The sequence below is a fragment of the Sander lucioperca genome, chromosome 6 (genome assembly GCF_008315115.2).
Source record: "Sander lucioperca isolate FBNREF2018 chromosome 6, SLUC_FBN_1.2, whole genome shotgun sequence".
NCBI classification, from domain to species: Eukaryota; Metazoa; Chordata; class Actinopteri; order Perciformes; family Percidae; genus Sander; species Sander lucioperca.
The window spans coordinates 31,326,573-31,347,071 of NC_050178.1; the positions used below are offsets into that span (position 1 = coordinate 31,326,573).

A 20,499-nucleotide genomic window follows, 5' to 3' on the forward strand; every position below is an offset into this window, starting at 1 on the left:
TGTGTTTTCAAATTATCCTCCATGTTTTAAAGATTTTATTATTAGTCATTATTTTATTTTATTTTACAAGTGAGTGTTAACTGATAATGTAGCATGAAGTAGAGGTGTTGTTTCCATTGTTACTTTTAGATGAATGAACCATGTGTTCTGATGTAGAGCGATCACTGGTTAAACCGTTGACTCTCTTTCGAGGTGTTACAAAATGGTATTATAAAGTGATGAAGTGTTTAGAAGCAGCGCCTAAGAGGAACCAGGAAAGCATCCACTGCTCACAATAGACTCAAGAACAAACTAGCTTCTATCTCACACAATCAGGAGGGAAAGCAAGTCAAGAACTCTGAGGTCTGGGCAAACCTCCAGTGACTCAGTGTCCCAAGTGTCAGCAGCACCATAAAACTTGAAACGCCATTGAGGTCTATCTAGGGCTACCTATTAGCATCAGACTGTAAGGAAACATGATGGTGCACTATGTCACCTTTACTCACAGATCTAGCCAAGACAAACCGGACCAATGCCAACCATGAAGAAAAACTAAAGTTGCGCTACTTGATTTCACACACTTCAGGTTCCAAGTTGCTGTGACTATCCACAGCTAAAGGAGTTCAATTAGCAGGCATGGGACAATATGTCTCTAATCACGACCCCATGCATCTTGATTTGAACTTTTTTAAACTGTATTTTTACACAAAAGAGTTTCATATGCAGCTTTAAGAGAGCATGTCCGGCCTTAATAAACACACACACTCTTGATAAAACAGCCCAAACTCAACACCATCATTAACACACTTCCTTTTAACCTTTACCTGATGGATGTGCATGCACTAATGCCCTATCACAGGTGAACACACACAAAGCAAGAGATGGTGGTTTGTGTGTGTGTGTGTGTGTGTGTGTGTGTGTGTGTGTGTGTGTCCTTAAGCTCTGTGGTTAAATGAAAGTCATTACTTCTTCACAAATCACAGTAAAAGGCATGGTAACGGGTTTAAGGGCCACTGTGCTTCATCAGCGCTGCAACATCAACAGCCTCAGCATTAGAAACTATTAATCAGCTGCTTTAATGAAAAGGCAAATGTCCACTGATGCCTCTCTGCTCATAACTCACTGGGCAAGAGCACATTACAGGAGTGCACAGGAGAAACATAAGGTGTGTTATAGATATACAGTATAGGGAACTCTAGAGGGAGGGAGTCTTTAGAGCATTATGAATAGCATACAGCTAAGGACGGCTAATTTAAGAGAGATTATCTTCCTGCTAATTGATGATAATGGGAGTGTGGTGCAGCTGTTCTCACCAGCAGGCCTTGGATGATGGTGTGCCGGTTCTTGCCTTCATAGTCCACCACCTCAATGTAGTCGAGGTAGGCATCAGCCCAGTACACCAGCCTGCTGACCAGATCCAGCGTTATGCCGTGGGGAAATACAATCTTACTGTCCACAAGCTTGGTTCGGTTCTGGCCATCCATGTCGCATCGCTCCACCTTCGGAATCTGACCGTAGTCTGTGAAGAATACCTTCCTGTGGAAACAAAGGATCAGACTTGATTGAGGACAGATGGATAAATAGATCAATTAAATTGGAAAACAGTTTTATTTTCAGCTCATCTGACTTTGTTAGAAGTGATTTACTGCCCTTATTTCTATCACAGGGAGTCAGTAGTGATTTATCTTCAGTAAGGTAAAATCAGAAAAGTAGGAAACATCCCGAATGGCAGACAGAAAGCAAGATTCATTGTTTAAGTATTTTTTTTCAAAGAATAATGTTGAATATTTGCTTATTATCTTTAGGTTTTGGACTGTTGGTTGGACAAAACAAGATGTCTGAAGTCCTCAACTTAGATTCAGTAGCTCTCCTACAGTATACCATTTTCAAGAACTTGGAGTTTATTTCTAAATATTTGTAGTTTTATAGGCTAGCAATATTGTGAAGGAAAACATATCTACTATAAACCCAATTTAGAACCAAATACAAACAGTATGAGAGTAGAACAGAGCTCAGTCTTTTCACTGCTTCATGCCCACAGTCCAGGTAAATGTGATAGCAAGCAACATATTTTGCAAAACACATTTCACAAATTTCCCTTCATCAAACATCTTAAAATTTCCCTTACGAACCTAAACCTCAGAAAATCCTGTCATAGTGGAGTAATAGTAAAAACACTTTCCGAGGATGAATACAGTAAACAGTGTGAGATTTAAAAAAGACTTGTGGTCACTAAATTAACAGCACAAAAAGGATGATTTTTGCTGTTATATTGTTGTTAGTGTTGTTTTTCTTCCCACTCTAACGACACTACAGACCACAACAACAAACAAAAACAGCTACAGTCAATCTACCTGACCTTGGTACTGGAGGAACCAATTAACCAACCAAAAAGGAAAATTGCGTGGGACGAAAACGATGCACATACACACGTTCTCACATTTGTGCTCGTAATTTTTTCCAACACGCACAGGCTCTCAGACACTCACATAAGAACGCACCACAGATATGCACACACTTTCTGGAATTCAGTTGGAAAGTCTGGTCATAAACAAATGAGCTGAAAAAAAACATGCTTTTACACTCAAAACCTATACAGTCAATGTACCACAGTGCAAGCAAAACATCTGCATTCAATTACTCCAATGTCCAAACTTCCATTTAGCCTCCCCCTCAGCATTTCAACTCATTTTAAAGTCGGGTAACAACAACAGATGACAGAAGTCAGGCTCCAGTTGTTCTCAGAGGATTATTATGAGTTTGCATGGTGTGTGTTTACACATAAAACAGAAAGTAAGATATCAAACTGACCCCATGGTGGGGTCCAGGGCAATGCCTTTAGGATTATACAGCTCCTGGTCCAGGAGAGTGACACATGTCTGCCCATCCTTGTCACACACAAAGATCCTGTCGTCCACGTCATCCACAAAGTAGAAGTTTCCGGTGAGCCAGTCGATGGCCATCTGCTCCACATCTGGACAGAGAAAGGGTGAAAGGGTAAGGAGGGGGTAAGATGGGACACAGGAGGTGCAGGGGGAGGCAAAAACACTGTTTTCAGTACTTGAATTGATTCATTTTGATTTGATTTTGGTATAGAGCTCGAGCGTGTGTTGTTGTACATACTTGTAGCAGATGGGTTAGAGGTTTGACTCATAGTCATATGATGAAATTAGTCAGCAATACTGTGTAGCAACTACTTCAACAGATCTCTCCCTCTCTCTGCAACACTCACACACACGTTCACACGGTTTGGACTTTGGGCATTTTTCTTGACTGACAAACGAGAGGACAGCCAACTGCAGTTAGCAAGTGGATAGGTAATGTGTCTGTCATTCAAAGTCACTCAGCCAGACAGAATATGAGACAGGTTTTTTGTTGCTTCGAGGAGTGCGACGTTGGCGTAGCTGTAGCTAAGTGACGTCGGGCGTGCGGTTTCTGCTGCGTTTATTTTCCCGAGGCTCAGCTCACGGGGAAGACCAGTGCCCCATCCGACGATGAAAATCAAACACCTAGACACATACACATAGCCCCCCACACACACACACACACACACACACACTTTATGGAACATTTACAGGAAAAAAAGTGGAATACCCCTGCTCTATCCAAACTGCCCCGAATGTGGTTCAGGACCACATAGGGAAGGACTGAGAGAGGAGAAAAATAGTGAAAAAGAATAACATGAGACACTAATATACCCTGCTCCTGGTTCCCTCATTCCCTCCTCTTCCTTCCTCTCCTCAAACACCAGCACAGCCACACTAACTCCGAGCCAAGGATCAGAGAAAGAAAGCTATTGTTAAAGCTAAAGGAAAGGAGATGTGAGGATATTAAAGGTCCAGAATGATCTATTTACTGTAGTGAGTGGTGGAAAGTACATTTACTCAAGTACTGTACTTTACTTTTCTATTTTATGCAACTTCATACTGGTACAGTACACCACTACATTTCAGAGGTTAATGTTGTACTTTTTGCAACACATTTATTCAGTTACTAGTTACTTTGCAAACTGAGATTTAAATATATATATATATTTTTTTTTTAACCTTTATTTTACCAGGGAAAAATCACATTGAGATTAAAATCTCTTTTACAAGTGAGCCCTGAACATATATTGCTATATAAAATATTAAACTACAAGTATAACAAAAAAAAACGTATATAAAAGAGTAAAAAGGTGCTCCACCTATACAAGCAGTAGCATTAAAATGTGGCTAACACAATGCTTCAGTAATAATAATAACAATAAATAATAATAATAATATTAATTATCCAATAATATATGATAACATGACAGTGACAGGGGGCATTTTCCCTGAATAGTTAGTACTTTTGAAAATAATGCAATAGATCTGCAAAAACAGAATTTTTTTGGACACTTGGGGGCAGCAGAAATAAACTTCGAACACAACACTGACATATTATCACCTTTTAAGTTGATTAGTTGTTGTTAGCAAGCTCTCAGTTTTCACATCCCTCTGATATTGGGTAACATTAGCATTCATTTGACATTGTATTACAGTCCTTCCTGATAAATGTAAGTCTAATATCTCATTTTAGCTGTTTTTGCTTTTTACAAAAAAGGCAAATATTCAGATTTAGCTGCTACATTACAGCACTACTGCACTACAGTATGTTCACCTAGCTAGCAAGTCGCTAATTTTGCCTGTCTGCCTTTTAGTGCTGTGCAGGTAGCGTACAGTTTTTTTTTTTGTTTTTTTTTTAAGATAATTTTTTGGGGCTTTTCCACCTTTAATGGATAGGACAGCTAGGTGAGAAAGGGGAGAGAGAGGGGGAAGACATGCAGGAAATCGTCACAGGTCGGACTCGAACCCTGGACCTCTGCGTCGAGGCATAAACCTCCATGTATATGTGCGCCTGCTCTACCAACTGAGCAACCCGGCCACGCGTACAGTTGGTTTTTAAAGCTTTTCCTCTAAAAACAAATAGCTAGGTAGCCTAGTAGTTAAGCTGCATACCATGATTATTTGAACCAAACAGTGTAGTTGAAACAAAAGAGTAAAGTTGGGACTGAAAAAAAACAATAAGCTGAAAGATGCTAAATTGCTCCAAGAAGCTGAGAAAAAAAATGTAGAGTCGGTGATAATAATCAGTATTCATGTAATCCATTGCTAATATAAAAATATTGATTATAGCCATTTTGAAGATGATATGAAGACTTTAACTTGTAATTTAGTATTTCTACATTGTGGTTTTGCTACTTTTAACAAAACATCTGAATATTTCTTCCAGCAGCTGACTGTCACATCTATAAATATTAATAATATTTAATTAATAATATCTTAACATAGGGAATGAAAACTATACGTATGCATGACTAGAGAAAGAGTGAGAGAAAGAGTGGGGAGGGGGGCTTCACAAACCACAGGACTTGTATTTTCACAGCTGCCAAAAGCTCTGCTCTCCACAGAACTATCCCCACACACTGACTCACACGTACACAAACAACTCAGATATAGGGCTAAAGTCTTGCTGCAGGAGTCCTTGGTCATGCAGTGCTCAGTGCTAAGGGTGGAGGTCTAATATGGTGGTATGTTTACCAGGGTGAGCAGGCCACTGTGATGATTTAAGGGAGACCAGAGGGTCGATGTCTCCAACCAGGAATGAAAAGCTTGAGTGGGGGGAAACGACAAAGCAGATTCCTTTCGCATAGGAGCGCAATAAAAGTGTGAAAATAGTGAAAGCTTACCAGCTCCGCATCAATAAATTTGACTTGAATTTCAGAGGAGCCCTCTGTCTTTCTGAAGAGCCTGGATTGCAAAGGGAAGGAGCTGCAACAATTTTTTTTAACATAACAAGGCCACAGACTTCTATACAATTGAACTATTAAGTTCTTTTTCGGGATATAAGATAAACTGGAGCATAAGTGAACTGATGCCTGTGCGTCGTGGAGACCCAGATGTGCTTGAACAGATTCCATTCAAATTGGTAAAATTCACATATTTTGGGGTAGAGATCACAGAGAAGTATACATCCCTATTTTAAGCTAACTTTATGGCTACATACTGTAAATCAAGTTTAGGACCAAATAACAGTTTTAACACCCCCAAATTCCTTGATAGGTAGAATAAATGCAGGTAAGATGATCTGTCTCCCTCAATTGTTATATCTCTTTCAAAACTTACATATACACGTTATTAAAACTAGATTCTGGATTCTATAACTCATTTCATTTATCTGGAACTATAAATCCCATAGGATTAGGAGATGTCATCTGCTTGCTGGCCCTACCAGATTCCGTGTGTTTTTATTAGGCGGAGATCATTCGCTGTGTCGCCTACTGGCTGGATGAGACGGTTGTGCTCGACGGCTGGCTGAATAAGGAGAGCGAAGACTGTCTACCCTACTCGCTTGGTGCTATCGTAATGTCTCCCATTCCAAAAATCATGTTTTAATCACAATTAGATTATTCATCATACTATTCAGATCTGGAGACAAGTAGCAAAACAGTTTAAGCTTAGAGCTCTATCTTTTACACTGCCGATATCGCCACATCTGTCATTTACTCCAACAATGGATGCTCCATCCATTGTTTGATCAATGGAAGGAATTAGAGCTGTATAGCTTTGGGTATTCATACATTCAGGTTATGTTTGCATCATTTGGGCAGCTTCAGGAGAAATATGGGCCGTCAAAGACAGATTTCTTGCGATACCTCCAGATTAGACCCATCTTCATAATTTTGAGAGCGCAATACCTTACAAGCTAGACCAGTGTCTGAGAGACTGTATGGGGGAAAGACATGCCATTTCCATGCAAGACCATGGCCAAGTAAATGAACTGTATATACATACAGTACATATACATACAATTTGAACATTTGTCAAGCTATCTGATCTGTATGCTTCATAGTGTGTTTTTTTTTTTATTTGTTTGTTTGTCTGTTTGTCTTTTGTTGTTAAATATCTGAAATGAGTCATAATATCCACTCCACAGAAGTCTGTATTACTGCTGTACACATGCTTCACGAAAAAAATATATATTATATAATAAATATTTTGGGTTTGAGTAAAAGTGGAAAACTGATTTTTAATTTTTTTTATGCAGATGGATAGAGAGGAAAGGAAGAAAAAGTAAGAAGAGAAGAAAGATGACAGAGAAGAGAAGAAAGAGAGAGATATATCTGATTTCCACTAGGCCATTGTGCAGCAGCATTTCTGAGGTTTATGGGAATCAGGGGCCGTATTCCCAAAGGTGCTCTTAATTTTTAACACAGAGTTCTCTGTTTAAACACTTCCAGCTGCCCAACAACACAGTGGTTCACTGATTAAGCAATGGGTTAACCAAGTAGGGAGAAGATAGGAGATTGTGCAATCTTCAAAAAGTTTACTGAAAGACCTGAAAAAATGTCCACCCCCTGCTTTCTGACACCCCCAGCTCTCCATTTTCCTCCACCTTTGCTAAACAGAAATGGCTCCAGCGAAAAGACTTTTCAATCTCCTCCCATTCTCTCCCCTCCTCCTCCTCCATGCATCATCCCCCTATCCCTCCCCTTTGTCTGTTCCCCAGAGGTGGGAAAACAGTCTGGATTCATTAACTGCAGCTCTGTCTGTCTCAAACTATGCTATAAAAAAACAACACAGCATAATTGAAAAAACAGGACCGGACCCCTTCTTCATCTGTTCCCCACTTTCTCTAAACAACTTGTTTTCTACACGTTTCCTCGTTCATCTCTCTGCTCCCTGTTGGTCTAAGAAAAACAACAGCAGAGTGGATGTCGAGATAATGTATTTAAAGTGTATTGCTAAATGGAGCAATGCTAGGCAGAGTTTTTCTCCAATAACTGTATGTGGGGGAGTACAAGTGAGGGGAATACATCTTCACAGGCACCCACTGCTAGTACTACGCTGCTCACACAGGGGGATCAATAGTGTAGTTATATCAGTGGCATTACTTTTAAAGGAGCTGATATGGTTCTTATACTTCCAAACTGTCACTTTTAAACTGTGATTGAAGCTTTAACAACAACTGCTCATACACCCCCACCCCCCACTTCCCCTCGCCAACCTCCCGCACTCCAAAACACTCCCTCAAGCATCTGGCGAAAGCGTCACAGCAGAAACACACAGGCAGAATGGCAAAACAAAAAAAGAAGTGGTTCTGTTAAGATCCAGAAGCAGGAGGGGAAAGAGTGAGTGGATCATTTGAGGGACTAAAGTGTAGACTAAAAAATAAATGAGAGAGAGAGAGAGAGAGAGAGAGAGAGAGAGAGAGAGAGAGAGAGAGAGAGAGAGAGAGAGACACACACACACAGAGAGACCGAGAGAGAGAGAGAGAGAGAAAGAGAGAAAGAGAGAGAGAACGAGAGAGAGAGAGAGAAAGAGAGAGAGACACACACAGAGAGCGAGAGAGAGAGAGAGAGAGAGAGAGAGAGAGAGGGAGAGAGTTTAAAGCTGAACAAATGTTGAAAGGAGAAAAGATTGAAAATGTGCTGACCGGCTTGCCTTTTAACTGCACATGACCTCTTAAGGAGATTTTAGGCCAGTGTCTGTGCTAAGCAGCACGCTGTGGCTCACTTTGCAGGGGGAGCAGGTACTGTAGCTCTTACAGTACAAGCAGGGAAGGAAGGCTTAGTGACAGCTCTGGGATCAGCCCTCCTGTGCATAGCATGGAGCATGAGCATCTAGAGTACTAACTGAATGTTAATCTATCTCAGTTTCAAAGGGAATGTAATAAAAGTGAGAGAGAGGGAGATTGAGAGAGCGAGGGGGGGGGGGGGGGGAGACACATCTGGACAACTCATCTGTGGCATTCTGAGGTCATGAGTCACTCCAACCACACACACATCATTTCCTGTAAGTTCACCCCTGTCATTGGTTGCTGCTGGCTCCTTCCATGTTAACTGTAAGCATAAACCTGCTCCTCCTATTCTGTCACACTCACACGCCAGCAGCCTGTCCAAAAGACCAACTCTGCTATCTGGCAGTCGCTTCAGATTATGGACTGGAACAGAGAAAATTCTGCTCTTATATATTGTGTATTTTTTTGCGCTGACCCTAAGTATTTGGGGTCCTCTGGGTGGGCAAAGGATGCAGATTTAGATTTCCCTGACATCATTTGTCTTTATAAATATCAAGGTTTACAGTTTTGCGTCATATCCAGCATATGTCTACATCTGAGATTTGGTTTATTCTGCAAAACTGTCACATGAGGAAACAACCAGCACTTTATTTTTTCTGTCAATTTGTCTCATCAACAATCAAAATACCTTCAAATGGCATCTGTCTTTTTTTCATTTTCTCATTCACATACTGACAGGAAAACAGTAATATTTGTCACTCGGATACAGAAAGTGCATGCTTCCTTATTTCAGCAATACAGCTCTCAATCCTCATAATCAGTCATGAACATCCTGTCCATGCTCCTCAATGCAGCCGGTTCTCCCTTTTGTCTCTGTCTCTGTGTGTGTGTGTGTGTGTGTGTGTGTGTGTGTGTGTGTGTGTGTGTGTGTGTGAATGCTGCAGTGTGTGTGCATAAGTGCTGCAGTGTGTGTGGGGGACAGCGGTGGAGAACCCAGCTGAAGCTGTTGGAATTTCCTGCAAATTCTTCTGGTCCTTAAATTATCAAGTCCAATGTGAGCCGAGGTTCTGCTTAAAGCTGCATGGTTATAGCAACAGTGATAATCATTGTTCTTGTGATCATAATTATTTAGCACAAATACATATTTTTCCGAATAGGAAATCTCCATATCAGTGTGGCACTGTCTCCATAATTTTGAGGAGGATATCTTTTTTCCTGCATGAGCCTGATCGTCCTGTATAATGTGCCAATAACATATGTGGCGTTAGAAAGGCTGAAAACAGACAGAGAGGTGCATCAGAATCAATCTTCTTCTTATTACTGTGAGGGACACCAAAATGTCTTATGCATAATTGTCATTGTTCAGAGCTTGCCTGATATCATCTGGTTTGAAATGAACATATTTCGAACTGACAGCTACACCGCACTGTGCGAGCATGTGGAAGACAGAGCTGCCCGACTGTCATCATTCGGCCCTTTCATTTTCTCTGATGGTCCGCGCTGAGAGTCATTTTAGTCATGTTAATGCATTCTTTAGTCACATGGAAAAGGGATGTGAACAGAGACAAGCGGCTGCATACTGAGTGGATGTGATCGGGTAGAATGCTTGTGTGCAAGTATAAAACAGAGAGAGAAAGGAGAGGAATAAAGCTGAGCTATATGATTCCATACAATTATAGTAGGTCTGCATTATACACATTATATAGTGTTGTGTACAGATCAGAAGTGGAGTTCAGGGATTGTGGAGAGAACCAAGTAGGGCAGGGCAGAGAATATGAACACAATGACTAAGTGAGTGAGAAATGCAATGTTGTTTTAATTCAAGGCAAAGTCCTTTAATTAATGTTTGCGGATAAATATGACAATGCAGATAATTCTAAACCATCTGTCAACCAACTTTCTAAAAGATACAATGACGCATTCCTGCTGTCTTTGTGTGAATACATGTGTTGTTTCTGGGGCTGCTTTCCCTCTGATTCACAGTGAAGACAAGCTGCCTGAAAACCAGGGCGCAACACAGCTAGGAACTTAAAGCAAGGAACTGACAAACGGAGAGAGGGGAAGCGGGAGTGGAGGTTTTTGACCTGCAGATTGTTATGGTTAGGTAGGAGCACACTGAGGAGCACCCACGTCCACACGCCTGCACTCAATCACGCTCCTTAGATCTCCAAGGTCTGTCTTTTAGTTTCACTGTTACAGGAGAAAAGACTGAAACGAAACGTAAGATATGGAAAAACACAGCTGCTTTTAATGTGCTGCCACAATATATCTCTGACTCACAGGCTGTGCACAAGCACATAGGTATCGATGCTCAGTTCAGTTTTGGCTACATTTCTGGACATTTTTTCTCCACCGTACATTTGACTTTAAAAGTAAAACACATTTCAATTCACTCAGACCAACAAGCCCAGCCAAATCGCCATCTGCAAAGGATGCAAACCTGACAAACATGATGATTCAAGATGAGGATCAGCCTGTAGCCAAAGGTTGGGCTTTGCTACCGATAGGTGGTGGAAGGCCAAAGGCAAATCAGAATGACTTATATTCTGATTTGTTAGATGCATGTCACATAGGCAGACATCTGATTCCAATTGCATTCAAAAACATCTGGTTTAATGTGCTTTTACCAGCATATGTAAAGGCCTATTTCTAGTAAATACGGTTTGGACGTGTGTCCAACAAACTTGTGTCAAAACAAACTTCTAGTCAGCTTATTTCATAGTTTCAAAGTCCACCTGCTGAAGGAGCTGTGGGCGAAATGGATTTCTGCTGTGCCACTTTTTTTCCCCTGTATTTTCATCTTCACTCATCTACTGAGCTATCAAGTCTGTGCTTCTGTGCCAGACTTGCATGAATAATGGAAGCACGGAATGGACTTTTCTCAGTGAAATACTATACAAATACATTCTTGCTCCAAGAGATAAAGTGTGACTTATTGGGCAAATATACATGAAATGTATATTACATGGATATATAATACATGAACATTTTCTGGAGAGTGGAACAGGTCTGCATTTTTCTCTGTGTGAAATACCACAGGTGGTGTACAGTATTGTCCTCCGGCCTTATTTGTAGCCTCCAGGAATCAATATCCTGAAATGTTACAATGCACATACACACACACACACACACACATATACGCAATACCTTGTTGCAGCGTGAGGCAATTTTTTTGTATTATGTGTAGAGAACTGGGCTGTGTGTGCCTATGCAGAGATTATACTGTGCTTTATAAACACCAGGGGGAAGTTGCATGCTGCTGTGGTGTACTCACGGTGCAGGCTGAGGGAGATGTTGATGACTCTCTCCTCTGTGAAGCTCTTCAGATTGGGAATCTTGGCACATTTGAGGTGTGTGGATGAGGGAGCATCTCCTACATGGATCCAGCAGACAGTCTCCTGGGCATAGAGGAAGTCCATGGCTGTGGTTTGCTTGGTGCTGGTTGACAGAAGGCTGTGGACCGTGGTGCCGCTCAGGGAGGTAGCTTGGATGTTCTGGGAGTTGGCGATCAGCAAGACAGGCAAACGGTCTACCGGCACTAGAACGTGACATGAACATAACTAACGGTTAACAGGAGGAACGTAAATAGAACATCCGCACAGTCTCAGTCAGGACAGGATTACATTCAGTCCTGCTGCTGTCTGCTGGTCCTTACCATTCTTAGCCTTGCATGAGCGGTTGTCTGGTTGGGACAAGTAGCCCTCCACACAGGAACAGGTGTAGGAGCCTTCAGTGTTGGTACAGGACTGACTGCAGGTCCCATACAAACTGCACTCGTCAAAATCTGAACCACAGAAACCACAGATGGTCTTATTGCTCAGGTATAGCAAATAACAAATTCTAGTTGAGAAATAGAACAGAAAATGCAGTACAAATGAACATATCCACAAATGGGACATAACAGTGCTGATTTAACTTTAAAAAACTAACAATTCTGTGTCTCCTGTTCAGTTAATTTTTGCCAGAATAAGTTAGTGATTCATTAAACTTGGTGTGTTAAAGAAAATAACCATTATAACGCCTGTCACTCCTCTATAATGTCAGTGGCTGCTAACATATGAATGTTTCTAAACAGGCTTTTGTGGGAAATGCTCCACACTATCAGGGACCCTGAACTACCCACTGTGTGTTCTGCACTTGATTCATCTTTTCCAAACACCTGAGTAAATACAGGTGCAGCTTCAGATGCTAAAAGACAGTACTGATGTGGAGTTACCGGAGGAGATAAGCACGTAAGCTTATGTCTGTTGTCGATGCAAAATTCACATCCTGTCATGTTGGCTGTCTGCCACTTCATGCAGGAATAAAATACAAAGATCAACTTTTTTTCCTGACTTGTTGATTAAATACTTGTGGCACAAACTTAACTGCAGGTATCACAGAGGGTGGCCATTGCAGAGCAACTCACCTTTGCATGTCTTTCCATCTGGGCTGATCTTGTAACCACTCTTACAGTAACAAGCAGGCCCTGCTGGAGTCACCGCACAGTTTTCCTGACAACCCACGAGCGTGCAGTTGGGCATAAACTCTGGAGAGAGACAGAAGACAGGAGTGAGTCTTTTAAATAATGTGCGTAGGAAGACATGAAGACAACAGTCACTGTATAAAGAAGTGACTTAAGACCCAAAGTGTTTATTTATGTTTCTTTCTTGTTGCTGACATTGTTATTGGGCTAACACTGCATGAATGATTTTAATAGGAGGTGGTTTTGTGCTTAATATGTATAATAATCGATTTAACATACTGAAGCTGCCGTTGTACACTCTCTGGGGAATATTTACTACTCAGCTGGGTGCTGAAGAGTACAAATACTTGATGTGTCTGGCTAAATTGTTGAACTATACTCTGCGGCCTCCTCCTGACAATGAGGCACATAAAAAATAAATACAACACATTCAGAGTCAGCTCAGTAACCCATCAACTCATCATCAGCTTCAGAACTGGCTAAGAGATGTGATCTACAGTGTGGTTGTGTGACTGATTTCAGAAACGGACAGCCTCCCAGATAGAGTTCTTGTTCTAGAGATCTGTCCCTGAAAATAAAAAATAAAACATCTATTGAACCAGAATGCGTCAGCGATGACAGTGACTAGTTAAGGCATTGAAAGACTCATTCAAGCTGACAATTGGATCATATATGAACAACAGCTCAGTACAAAAGCAGCAGCGATAGAGAATAACACAAAAAAAAGAAGTGCTAACAATGTGGACAATTACAGCAGGTTAAGCTAATAATGCATCATCACGCCAATTAACCAGGCTATCCTTTGCAGAACACAGTGCAGCTACTGTACAAGCATTATAATACTACTACAGTAATGGTGTAAACTAAAGAATAGTTCAGCAGACACAGAGGTGGAAGCCTTGAGCTTCAAGATCATAAAAGGTGACCTGCCTCTTAGCATGTGGAACCCCCTACCTGAGATCCACAAGCAAACTCACTAACCTCTTTTAAATCTCTTCTTAAAACTTACTTTTTATCTCTTGGCTTTTTTTGTAACTGATGGTATTTGTTGTAATTGCTAAAAATGATTTTGTCTTGTTTTATAACTTGTGTTTTGGATTTGTATTTGTTGTTACTGTAAAGCATTTAGTAACTGTTTTGAAAGGTGCCATATAAATAAAGTTATTATTATTGTTTTTATTATAACATTTACAAAATATATTTTTACATCCTTATTTTATGAAGAAAATATATATATAATCATCCATAAATCCATATTGTGGATACTCATTTTTGGTTCTCCATGGTCCAGTAGAATTCAGTAGTAGAATTATGAGTGGAAACTGAATGTATATGCACAGTAAAGTGTAATTGATGAAATTTATACTAGTAATTATAGTCGTGGCGGCAAAGTAAATTCTAAATTTAAGGAACCAATTTCAGTAAAGTGATTTTTCATAATAAGAGTTCCTGGATGTCTTCAGCTCATCTCACATGTAATAACAATAACAATATTTATCCCTGTAGTAACAGCTTTTTGCTGTACCCATCATTATCGATATCAACTCTAGAGTTGTTTCCATCATGACTGAGTGGTACAGTACACGTGCAATCACTGAATGTCAGCAAATTGTAATATGAATATGAGTCTAGAAAGAAATATGTTTAATCTTTGATTGTGAATTAGTCGCATCAAAATGTTATTTTTACTTTTTTAAATCATTAAAATATGACATCCTTTTAAGGAATGTTAAGGTGGATTGTGCTTTAAAGTAAAACAAATATTACATACAAAGTCTATAAATGGAAGACTCAACAGAAATCAATGAATACTTCGGCCCTGAACTCAAAACCAATACCTCCCCGCTAAACCCCGAGCATCTCCAAGGCTACACACACATCAAATATAGAAGGGCACAAACACAACACGCTACAATCACACCTTCCAATCAGCTGACCGACGCATAATGGAATCTCAGCAGAGTTTTCAACTGTGCACTGCACATCCTGTGAGATATAAATCAACACACGGTGAGTCATAGTCAAACAGACACAGTCGTGTCAAACCAGGCTGAGATCTATCAGTCACAAGTGATTCACTTTGCCCAGAAAACACTGGCAGACAATTCACACTAGCACAACACCTCCGGGGAGAGAGAAGAAGGATCAGGTATCTCACCACAATTTCAAGATTAAAGAAACAAAAGCCCACAGTCTTGGTGTAATACTGTACAGCAGAGGTGGAAGAAGTATTCAGATCCTTTACTTAAGTAAAAGTACTAATACCACACTGTAAAAATACTCTGTTACAAGTAAAAGTCCTGCATTGAAAATGTTACTTAAGTAAAAGTATGTAAGTACCATCAGGAAAATGTACTTAAAGTATTAAAAGTAAAAGTTCTCAATGCAGAAAAATCCTCACAATTAAGAAACTGGAAACGATCTAAGCAGTTCTGTGTTTAATCGGCTAATCATTTCAGCTGTACTTGTAGGCCGTTATATTGTTGGGTAGTTTAATTTGTAATGTGTTTTGTGTTCAAAAATCTTAATTTGTAAAGTAACTAGTAACTAAAGCTGTCAGGTGGAGCAAAAAGTACAATATTTCTCTCTGAAATGTAGTGGAGTAGAAGTAGAAAGTGACATGAAAAGTAAAGTACAAGTAACTCAAATTTATATTTAAGTACAGTACTTGAGTAAATGTACTTAGTTACATTCCACTACTGCTGTACAGTGAATATACAGTATTTCTGGACTAAAGCAATCAATCATAGAGTTAAACTTGAAGAAAAAACTAAACTAGCTTTTTGCAAACTAGCATTTTCAGCTATTATCCCTGACTTTTAAGTGATCTGCTCTCTATGAGAATAAACACCAAATGAGTTACTCCATATAACCAGCGTCCTGCTGCCAATCCCCACATATTAAATCCGCACTGAATATTATAAACAAGTACACAAGTCTTCCTGCTGCACTCCAGAGGCTTGCTGGTACAACCACAGTTCAAATTACAGACATGCCCGGAATTTTCCAAAACAAGTCTGAGCCTCGAACAACCGAGATGTGTTTAGAAAACCAACATGGGCAACAATGTAAACAACCAACTGTGTCACATACCACAACATATTTATTTTGAGCAAATAAAAGTACAGAAAATTGCTCTGTTTTGGTTCAGAATGCATACCACTTTCAATCAAATGACCCCTGACCGGAACACTCACAACCCCTTAGAAAACAAAAGATGTCAACGAGAGATATCTATGTTACATCCCAGAGCCTCAGGATGAAATAATGATTTTGTATTTTCTTAGATTCTTAGTTGGTGGATTTTGTACAGGTTGGAGGTAAGAAAGGCAGTTGTGCATGTATATGACATGTGTTAGGATTTAGACACAAAGTATATTATATATATATATAGTATATGGACGGACAGTATTTGATTTGTCTATCATCAGTCGTGTTCCTCTGCTAAACTTTTGATAGACACAACTCCCAAATAGAGGAAGTCCTCAGTTCCCTTCAGACCTTCACCCTTTCCTGTAATTATCCATCTATCCGGTAAAGATATTAAAGTTTTTTGCACAGTCAAGTTCTATTTTCATATCAGTGTGGTCAACTTGGCCAGCAAATTCTTGTACAGGATATTACTTTGTTTAGACTCATCATATATTGCTTCCTAGTTTGGGGTTTCAACATGACAACTTCCCTAATTAAATGTGTCAAAAAGAATAAATGAATGAGCATCTTGCTCCACATATACCCGGACACGGGATGTCAAACATGCAGTTGGTTGTGTCTCCGTACAGCATACAGAACTGCGGCAACAAAAAAACAACACAATATTTTTACACTGATGTGGTCAATCAATTTGTTACTGTGTCTTTAGTGCGAAGATTAAGGGGGTGAGACAGAGACAGAGACACAGACAGGATGGACAAGCACAATCAATGTATTTTTAACCTGCACACTTTCATATTGCATATCCCAAAAATGTGTGTGTGTGTGTGTGTGTATGTGTGTGTGTGTGTGTGTGTGTGTGTGTGTGTGTGTGTGTGTGTGTGTGTGTGTGTGTGTGTGTGTGTGTGTGTGTGTGTGTGTGTGTGAGACAGTGATACCTCTGCAGTGTGGTCCCTCATCCCAGCCGTCAGTACAATCTGGAGCCCCGTTGCACAGTTTGCTCATGTGGATGCAGAGCTCTGTTCCTCCACACTGGTACTCATTGGGAGGGCACCGTGATATGGTACTGTGTGGACCTGTGGAAGACAAAAACAAGTATGGTTGACTGAAAAGGTGTATAATAATCCTTTGTATAACTGAATACATGTTTTGCTACTCTACACCATCTTGTAAAATGTCATACCAAACTATTACTAAAATTGCACTGTACCGCCTTACCTGTGAACACTCGAGCTGTGCCACTCCACAAACCCTGACAAACCGGTTTGTTTGGAGCCATGACGGCACATACAGCACAGCACCATGTATTTCCTAAGATTAATCTTACCCTGGGATCTTCATATGTCATATGCCTTCTCCCTTGGTCTCTTTCATCCATTATGCCTCGACTATAAAGTGTTCAGTAAAGCAGAAATGCTACAAAATCAATCTTTATAAAACACTGGCCTTTCATTCTGCCAGTGGATGACAGATTTTCTAACAGACAACAGGAACTGTGTCTGACAATGTATTTGTCATACTGAAGCAACACAGAAATGTTTCTCTACCATCTCCCCCAATAAGTGCACATCAAGCTATCTGTTCCTTCATGTTTGTGGATGCCACCGCTGTGGTGGGTCTCATCGCAAACCATAATGCACCCAGATACAAGACAGAAGTAACCTGGTTGTACAGCAAACAATCTGGCTATGAATACACACAAAAAAAGATCCCTTATTGGAATTCAATGGGCCAACTTAGTCCTGGCATATGAACTGGAAAAACTCTGAAATATTATCAGGCAATTACAGGACAGCAACACAGGACGTTTCTACATGTGGCAATCAAAGATGCTACAAAATTCATAACGAGACAATATAAGTCTGACTCAGCAGAGTGATTGATCAATCACACTTTGCAGTAATTAATCAGAGCTGTGTGTCATAATTTCGGGAAAAAGAGAAGACTTTGTATAAGTTGGGAAACCTTATACACTGTGTAAGCTCTTCTTGGTCCACATCCGCATTCATGTTTTGGAAAATAGTATACTATCATATACTGTCTCTGCAAGAACATCACAATGGCAAATTCATCTCCGTGTACCAGACAAAGTTCTGATTCTAAAATGATTTGTTCAAGAAAGCAGGCATGTTGTTTGCATTGGTTCCCCTTGTTTCCTAACGTGAGCTGTTCTGTTCCTTTACCTTGTTTCCTAATACTTCAGCCTTTACCTTCTCATCAATCATGAATTGACATTCATCTTTTCCTCTTGCCAACTTAGCAGACAGAAGCATAAGGCAGAAATTCAGAGAACTGTTCTGGCCGCAAAAGATGGCCACAAGAGAAAACTAGCAGGAACTAAAAACACATCATTGCCCTAGTTGGAACTGGCCAAATAACTACCTACCCTGTACGTCTACAGCATACACACATCCATCCCACAGACAAAACACCAATAAGCACGCCAGTGTAGTGGCATGCAGGCCTGGTATAGTAGTATGTGCTAAAAGAGGACTTTGGGATCCCTGGGAAAGAAAACATATTCATCTTGAGTGAATATGAGTTTGGCCAAAAGTGAATGGTTTGAAGTGAATGTATTGCTACAATCACTGCTTTTCTGCTTAATGGCCTTATTACTGAAATCTTTCTTGGATGAGGTTTCCTGCCTTGTGACTCTGACCAGTCTTTCATCCACATAAAGAATGACTCAGCACAACTTCTGTCCTTAAATCCAACCAGTCCATGTGTTGCCAACAACTCTGTGCTGTATGTCCAATCTTCTGTCACCACTGTCCGAGTCTTTGAGATGCCTGACCAACTACAGTATATACCCGCTGTAGACAGTGACTGTATTTTGGCACAATCATTACGACAAAAGCATACAGCTACCCTGATCAATAATCTCCTTACTGGTACTTTTAAAAGCTCACTAATTAACACATTATATCTTGTGCGTTTATTTCATGTCTGAACAATCACTTCTAATTACATTTGGAATTACGTGCTCTAACTTCTTCTTGGCGACCAGTTTCCTGGCAACCTAGCAGTGAGAACAAGACTCGAGGAAGTCCCTGCCCTCGACTGATGGTCTAAGTGGCCGATGGATTAAACAAACAATATACTGTACAACATGTTAACTGGTCAGCTTTAGAGGTATATATTTTTAGAAGCCAGGCTAGCTGTTTCCCCGTGATTCCAGTCGTTGCTGCTAATCTAAATCCCGCTATCTGCTAATCTCTCTATGAACAGACATCTGCATATGAATGCAGAATCTGTAGGCAACGGGAGAAGATTTTGGTATCGGAAGTGTTCTGATTTCCATTTGTAGTCTGAGCAGTATTAACCACATTTGAGTGTAGTTGCATGCAGGTAAACAGTATGTGTGGAAAGCAAAAGAGGTGGAACGCATTGCCCGGAATTCAATCTCAGAACCCATTGGCTATCATCTGATATCACCTTTTTAAATATATAATAATATATATATCATATATGTTGTTGTTGTTGTTTGTATGTAATGTGTGTGTGTATATATATGTATATGTATATATATTTGTATTCATGTATTTCTCCGAATGATTTGTCTATGCGACAGGAAGAAGTTTGTTAAATAAGTAAGTCTGTGGTTTCTTGTAATCCCATGTGGGATGGGCCAAAATGTTTGGCATGACACAGAAATAAAATATAACTAACTAACTAACTAACTAACTAACTATCATATTTTAGAAATAGAAATGAGAGTGGTATTGATCTTCTCATCTAACTCTCAGCAAGTGTAGAATAATGTTCTTACTAGTTGCAGATAAATATAATAAGAATGTAAAAGGTTTCCATAAGAGACCAAGTGTGTTTTAGTGTATGCTTATTGCACAAAGTTGTGTGCTGTCATAGAGACGGTGGTTCCCCAAATAAAGTAAACTCTGACGCACAGATGGTTTAGCTTAAGCGGTAAATATGAGATAGTTAGTGTCGCAGTGGCCTCGAGCAAAGTACATTGAGTAATAATAACAAATGAAACAGGAACTTGACTGATTAAACAAATGTGTTTGGCTTTATCTTATCGTCTTATTTGGCTCTTGCTTAGGATCAATGTAATACCAATTTAACGAATGTGCGGGGATATATAGGTCATTTAATGGAGTCAGACACATTATCCCAAAAGAGGGGACACAGAGGAGGTCAATTCCCAACAGAAGCAAATAAGTCTATTTCTTTCTTTTTATAACAAAAACGCAAGCAAGGTGCATGACATCTTCCTTCCTTCCGTCCTTTTATTTTTTTTGATGCATGAACTTTATTTGAAACTGATCACTCCTCTACAGCGCTCATCATTCTCAGCCCATGTGGAAAGTCAAAGTGTTGGCCTTACCTCCTTCTCCTCCTCA

The 20,499-nt window shown here is 40.0% G+C and overlaps 1 protein-coding gene and 1 long non-coding RNA gene across 5 annotated transcripts in view; one reads left to right on the forward strand and one right to left on the reverse strand.

The window, feature by feature from the left end:
* LOC116065906 (low-density lipoprotein receptor-related protein 1-like) overlaps positions 1 to 20,499 on the reverse strand; it is an 88,283-nt gene that overhangs the window by 45,642 nt on the left and 22,142 nt on the right. For all 4 annotated transcript variants that reach the window (XM_031321562.2, XM_031321546.2, XM_031321571.2 and 1 more), the window contains exons 3-8: positions 17,077 to 17,214; positions 12,929 to 13,048; positions 12,176 to 12,304; positions 11,795 to 12,058; positions 2,791 to 2,953; positions 1,293 to 1,515 (exon numbers count right to left, since the gene is read on the reverse strand). In XM_031321562.2, the coding sequence (XP_031177422.1) occupies positions 1,293 to 1,515; positions 2,791 to 2,953; positions 11,795 to 12,058; positions 12,176 to 12,304; positions 12,929 to 13,048; positions 17,077 to 17,214 (1,037 nt within the window). The remainder of the gene's footprint in view (positions 1 to 1,292; positions 1,516 to 2,790; positions 2,954 to 11,794; positions 12,059 to 12,175; positions 12,305 to 12,928; positions 13,049 to 17,076; positions 17,215 to 20,499) is intronic.
* Positions 681 to 20,130, forward strand: LOC116065945. Its single transcript, XR_004108860.1, has 3 exons — positions 681 to 692; positions 4,303 to 4,305; positions 19,885 to 20,130. It is a non-coding gene; the product is annotated as an uncharacterized LOC116065945 (long non-coding RNA).